Source organism: Symphodus melops (assembly GCF_947650265.1).
Source record: "Symphodus melops genome assembly, chromosome: 12".
In the NCBI taxonomy this organism is placed as follows: Eukaryota; Metazoa; Chordata; class Actinopteri; order Labriformes; family Labridae; genus Symphodus; species Symphodus melops.
Window position 1 is genome coordinate 2,410,984 of NC_136702.1, and position 6,363 is coordinate 2,417,346.

General features: G+C 41.1%; 1 protein-coding gene across 2 annotated transcripts in view; it reads right to left on the reverse strand.

Moving 5' to 3' along the window:
- The window catches only part of tbx15 (T-box transcription factor 15), a 31,273-nt gene extending 28,185 nt beyond the window's left edge, over positions 1-3,088 (reverse strand). Inside the window, exon 1 of one of the 2 annotated variants that reach the window (XM_079357596.1) lies at positions 3,018-3,088. Coding sequence is in view for 1 of the 2 variants with exons in the window: in XM_079357595.1 (XP_079213721.1) it covers positions 1,281-1,467 (187 nt within the window). In the remaining variant the exon portion in view is untranslated. Of the gene's footprint in view, positions 1-1,280; positions 1,895-3,017 lie in introns of those variants that run through there. The other variant, XM_079357595.1, reaches the window with a different exon arrangement.
- Positions 3,089-6,363: the final 3,275 nt, after the last annotated feature.

A 6,363-nucleotide genomic window follows, 5' to 3' on the forward strand; every position in this document is an offset into this window, starting at 1 on the left:
GCTCTCTGTTTGACTCAGCTCAGAGCGACGCCTCAAGGTTAAAAGTCACCTCAGGTCTGAATCAGAAGAACTCTCCTCAGCGCTGCAGCACGTCACCAATAAACGGAACTATTCATCGGAGAGAGAGCAACCTCTTAAAGAAGAGACCGCTATGAACATGCAATCAACAAGACGAAGAAGAATTGTGTCAACAGAGCTCAGAAGTTCAATGATAAAAAATAAATATAATATAATAAATATAAATGTCTCCAACTCGCCTCGTCGAAATACAATTATTGAAAAAGTATTATTAACACTTTATCTTAATGTTCACAGGTCACCACTCGTGATCTAACAAGTCTTATGACTCACATATTTTAATCTCACATTACTGTTTAATTTATAAAAAATGTATTTCAGCATTTTTTGTCTGTTTTGTTTTGTTAAACGTGCCTGCTGTTTTTTCCATTCTTGGTCATAATCCAGATTTATTTATTGTTGATTTCTTTTAAAAACGTGCTTAAAAAGGAAGCAGCACATCCTGCGTCAAAAATCGATCAAGTGTTTCATTTCTCTTTAAAATCTTGTCTGCGCTTTCTCACACCTGAATATATTAGATATGAGTGTGAGTGTGTGTATGTGCGTGTGCGTGTGTGTGCGGCTCCGTTCAGACGCGTTATATGCAAACATGTATTTAGAATATAACTCCGCAGGTAGAGTCTGGGACAATTTTCCCAACGGCATGAAATGTAGCAAATTCAAACGCAAAAAAAAAAAAAATACAGGCAGGGCATTATGTTGGTTCATATGGTCGCTTTAGACGCAGAGGCCTCTGCGCAGGCCTGCAGCTCATTTAAGAAACTAACAGCGTCAAAACAGACAACGTCACGCTTCGTAGATTCTGTTCTTACTTCTATATGTCATGGTGGATAACACCAAAAGATGTTTCTATAATCGTTTGTGATGGCTTGATTTGATGCTGCTGTAAGTTAGCTGACTTTTTTTTTATATCCCTGATGGCCTACCAACATGACTGACTTTCTCTCTACAGGCCTTCAACAATAAAGCGTGTTCTCCTTACAGCGCTGCAGCAGAGCTGAACCTCTCTCACCCTCTCTGAGGTTTAAAGAGAACAACTCGCTACGTCCACACCGAGGCCGTGGATGTTACAGCCTAGTGCTCTGTCGTGGGTTGGCTCATTGAAACTGGAGCCATGTTTTGACTCGGGACTCGTCGCTGTGTGATATAGCGGAGCTCCGGACATTCAAACGGTGTGCATGGTGCATGTCTTGCGCACTGACCCGGGTCCATATCCAGACAGTGCGCCGGGTCCTCTCCGTCCGCGGCGAGGCTCTCCATGGACAACTCCAGCTCCTTCTCCTCCCAGCCCCGCAGCTTCCTCTTCTTGTTGGAGCCGATCAGGGCTTCCACGGAAAAAGCGTGGGCTCTCGAGCTCAGAGCTGCGGCAGATCGCCTCCTCTCACTCATTTCTCTCAAATCCACCCAAGTGGGGGGGGGGAGGACGCGGCCAAAAACCCTCTCCGTTCGTCCAACGCAGCGAGCGAAACAGAAAAAAAACACACGTCAGTGTTTACAGCGGGAGGCAAACTCACCAAGTGTCCAAAGTAATCCCAACTGTGTCTAGAAACGCCGCGTCAAACTTTGGAGGGCTGACTGTGCCATCATGGCTGCGCGTGAGCTCGAGTCCGGGAGAATTGAGCGTTTGGATGCGGTGTGCCGCTTTGCGCGTCTCTCCGTCCTTCTACTCGGTGTCTTTCTTTTTCTCTTTCTGTCCCCCCAACTTCTCGCTGATTGATACTCACTTCTGGAGGAGTTTCCCCCCCCCCCCTCTGGTTTAGAGGGGGCGGGGCTCCTGCGCGCTGTCAAACCATAGCAGCCAATGAGAAGTGAGGAAAGCGAGTGAGACAAAGTGGTTTGTCCAATGGCAGCACGAGAGACACGCGCATCCTCCAAGAAGAGCCTTCATCAAAACTGCACAATTCTGATGAACTGATTGTGTGTTTAATATTTAAAGAAAAAGTTGGTGCTTTAACTTTACATTCAACCAATATAAACTTTACACGCAGATTAATCTGCAAAAAACAAACAAAATCCCCAAATTGTGTCATTTAAATTCAAAGTATTTATTCACTGACCTCACCGGTCCTGTTGTCTTTCCTCTCTGACACTCAGATCCTGTATAGCTTCACTTCTTCTCTGAATGTTGGATCACCGGAGTCTGACTCCGACAACTTTGGATGAAACTGTGCAAGAGGGCCTCGCGCGCGGCCTCGCTCTCCCTATAACAAACTGCCCAAAGTCCTGGTAACATCCTGTGTCTTTTCACCGCGTGCGCGCGTGAGCCGCTGACTGCATCATTACTGTGGTTGTAGGAAAAGTCACATTTACAGCTTCATTGTGTCTCTGACAGCTGAGGAGAGGAGCTGCAGGGAGGACAGGTGGGCACCAAAATAAAGGAACGAGAGGATTGAGCGCTTATTCCAGGAGATCTGCAGGTCAGAGACTCAAACTACACACACACACACAAACACACACACACACACACTATGAACTCAAAAAGACACGATGTAAAAGGAGATCATTTAAAAGTAGAAGAAGTAAAGATTTTTTTTTTTTAAATTGGACTATTTTCCTTCCTTCCTTCCTCGAGTTGGATGAACGTGACGCTTATTATAGTCGCACAATTAAAATGTAAATTATCTCCGAACTTCAAGACAATTATTTGAAGAGTTATTAACAGACTTATAATATAATAAATTATTGTATGTGACGTCGAAGTAATTTATAAAAATGTAGATGACTTGGCAAATAAAAATAAACTGTATAAGAGTCAAATATAGACCGTGAAGTCTCTCTCTATAATTATTAGTAATTATTTTTAAGTCAGTTCTACAACAATCAAAAGGGCAAAAAAAACAACTAATACAACAAAAAAAAATACAGACATCAGCCTCAAAATAAATAAAACAATATAATAAAAAGAACAGGAACACAGTATTATTAGTATTTAGTATCACCTTGTTGAATGAGTTTTTGAGTTGAATCCTTGTTTTTTTAATGAGATCCAGTTTGCAAAGATTGTTTCTTCTCCTCACCGTGTTTGTCCTCACTCCTGACCTTCAGCAGAAAACGAGAAAAGTTTCCTCCGGCGAGGCGAAAATAAGTCACACATCTTCTGTCAGCGGCTGAACGAAGCGATCACTCACGACGCACGGAGCTGAGGTTTGTGCCGGGGTGAAGTCAACATGTGGGTCCGGAGAAGATTTCCAGAAGGCCGCTGGCTGATGTGCTCCCTGTCGTCCTGAAACAAAATGTAAAGTGAGAAATATTTCTTGAATTATTAATCCAAGGAAATAGGAACGGTGGGATTAAAACCAGAATATTTAAGGAGAAAGACAAAGCAAACTCAAACTTGAGTGTGTCCATAAATAAATAAAAATAAAAAAATCATATCGTTGCAAAACGATCTGAAATCTAAAATATCTCACGCGTTAAAGGTCACACATGAATCGATCAGTGAAGTTATCACCATGCGCAAACTTGACAGGAAGTGATATTTCACTATCAACAAGTAAACGTCTTGAACCTGAGTATAAAGCTGGAGACAATCTGTGTATTTCTGAGGCTTTAGTGGAAATAAAGTGCGCGCAAACACGAACTGCTCCTATACGGAAAGCTCGTGATTAATCGATTAAACCTACCTGTTCGTGGATCACACACCGTTTTCCATATTTAAATCCGCAGATTTACTCAAACATAAGACGCACATATATATCCTACTTTTGTACGTTTATATATATAACTTAGTAGACTAAATGCTGGCGCGTTGTGGCAGAAGAAATATCGTGAGAGTGGATTTAAATCCCTGTGGGAGGAAACTCGTTAAACACGAGCAGTAAAAACCTAAAACCAACTGTTTGCTGTTTAGATCCCTCCTCTCAGAAACCCAAACCTGAAGCACGAAGGCCACATCTGAACATCTCTCATTCTACCTTCTATTTAACCCAATCTGATAAATGTCCTCTGGGGTTTTAGAGAATTTTTTTAAGGGTTTGGTTGGATGCAAATATTTGCTGTCACACAATTTCTGAATTCATCAGGGAGTCATTTTTTACATTTAAACTCCTAACGCTATTCTTGCCTGTTTTGTTGTTGTTGTTGTTGTTTTTTACCAAACTGTGGGATTCTGAGAATGTTTAATCAAAACACGCACTCATAAAACTGAGAACTTCTCAGAAGGAGTTTTGTTTTGTCACTTTTTTTCCTGCCAGACAGGACACGTGTGAGTGTGGGCGGAGACGGTCAAAAGGGCCGTTGATATTCAATTAAGAAAAGAAAGCGTTTGACCCCGTGTGACCCCTGGGGGGGTGGTGGGGGGGGGGGGGTGGTTGGAAGCAGGCAGAACGCAGTAAAGCATCCAAACTGACAGCCGCTCTCGGCTCGTTTCAGCACCTTCTAACCCGGTCCACGGACCCGAGACTCCGCGCGCGCGCGTTAGGACTGAGGCCATGTGGCGTGGAGAGCTGCTGCACGCGCAGATCACCGTGAACAAGAAGATAAAGATGTGAGGATGGAGACTGGTCAATTTAGTGGCCGGTTTGCAGTGATCTTAAAACATAAAACAAGCAGCATCCGCAAAGTGAGAGAAAGTTGAGCAGTTGTTCAGTTTCGCTTGATTCAGTCATTTTTGTGTAAATGACGTTAAATCAAGGTCAAAGAATTCAGGCTTCACAGATTAAGAGCTGCTTCGTTTGACACCTTCCTCTAAATAGTTAAAAAGTAACGTGAGAGAGTCAAAAGTCTGAGGAAGAGAAAAAATACATGAACAAGAATATGATGTGTTGAGATTATTTGTGCGCAAAAGCAAGTCAGTGGTGGTTGTGTTCATGACTGTAAAATGTTTAGACGTGAAAATGTTCTTTTTTTTTTTAGACATGATGACTCGCTATGTAGTTAACAGTAAACAGGCTATAAGCAAGGTGTCAGGCCAATTAACATTCAAACGTTTTATAAGACAAATAATAATAATCTCAATTAGTTTTTTACAATAACGTTAATTTTGTGGAACGATTGTTTTCTTTAAAATTAATATGACATAACTCTAAAATAATGAATTTACATGTTAGAAAATGTAAAAGGAAGATACAAGAATTTTCTGCATAAATTGTGACGCAATATATCATGTTTATGATTTATCAGATATACAAAAGATAAACCTCACAGGATTTATATATATATGATTAAATACTTGTATGGCCTTGTATTTGTGTGTTCTCCACATTTATAATGGCATTAATGCCACGCAGTTCCGGGGGACAAACAGCTGATTTTATTTATAAAGGGAGCATGCACACATAGTTCACATCAGTCCCCCGGCAGGTTAAAGTAAATGTGTATCCCTGCTGAACGAGGATTATTTCCAAGCTTGTATTCAGATATTAGATGCTGAAATATCTATCTTCTATCTTTAAAAAAAAACCAAAAAAAAAAAAACCCGGACTCTGAAGTTTGGACCCCAGAAAACGCTCTGAAGCAATGAATGAATACAATTTGATAAGATTTGACATTTGACATGTTCATGCTGTACGTGTTAATCATTGTGTTAAAGTCTGTATTCCGTTTCTGATTTCATTTTAAAGTTTAAACTGAAAACTATTTGTCAGTATTTTTCCTGCTTTATTTCTCCGTCTCCATGTTTGTTTCTAATTTCAACATCTTTACGAGCAAATGTCCCAAAATAAACATATTTTTTTGACATTGTTTCTCATTAAATAACTGAAATGTCTCATTTATCATCGTTAAACTGAGGTGGATTTTGTGCGCTCGTGCGACGTTTAAGATGCTTGAGTTTATAGTCTCCTTCCCACACGCGGACACATGTCATTTTCACATTTATTCTCCTTAATTCATGTATTTATTTAAATGCACTGAGGCCAGATTTGGTTAATCAGTCTGTTTATTACGAGCTTGTTAAAGTTTTTACTCGTGCGTATTAAACGGTTCAGTGACGGTGTCGCTTTCACACTAAAACTGGGTTACACGGCCCCGGTATCACTGCAGGAGCGTGTTTGTCAGGTCGATGTGATTTACAGTCTGTGTGTGTGTGTGAGTGTGAGTGTGTGTGTGTGTGTGTGTGTGGTTATACATTTATATTTACACACCGCTGGCTGTTCGTGCCAACAGAAAAAAAAACGGAGTTAAAGGAAACAAACCGATCTGCTCCCAGGTAAACATCAGGATGGAAAAAACACCACATGGTCCAGCTCCAGTCTGTGTATGTGTGTGTGTGTGGGTGTGCGTGTGTGTGGGTGTGCGTGTTTTTTTTCCGACCAGAGGTGCATTTTCAATTACAGAAAGTGTGAT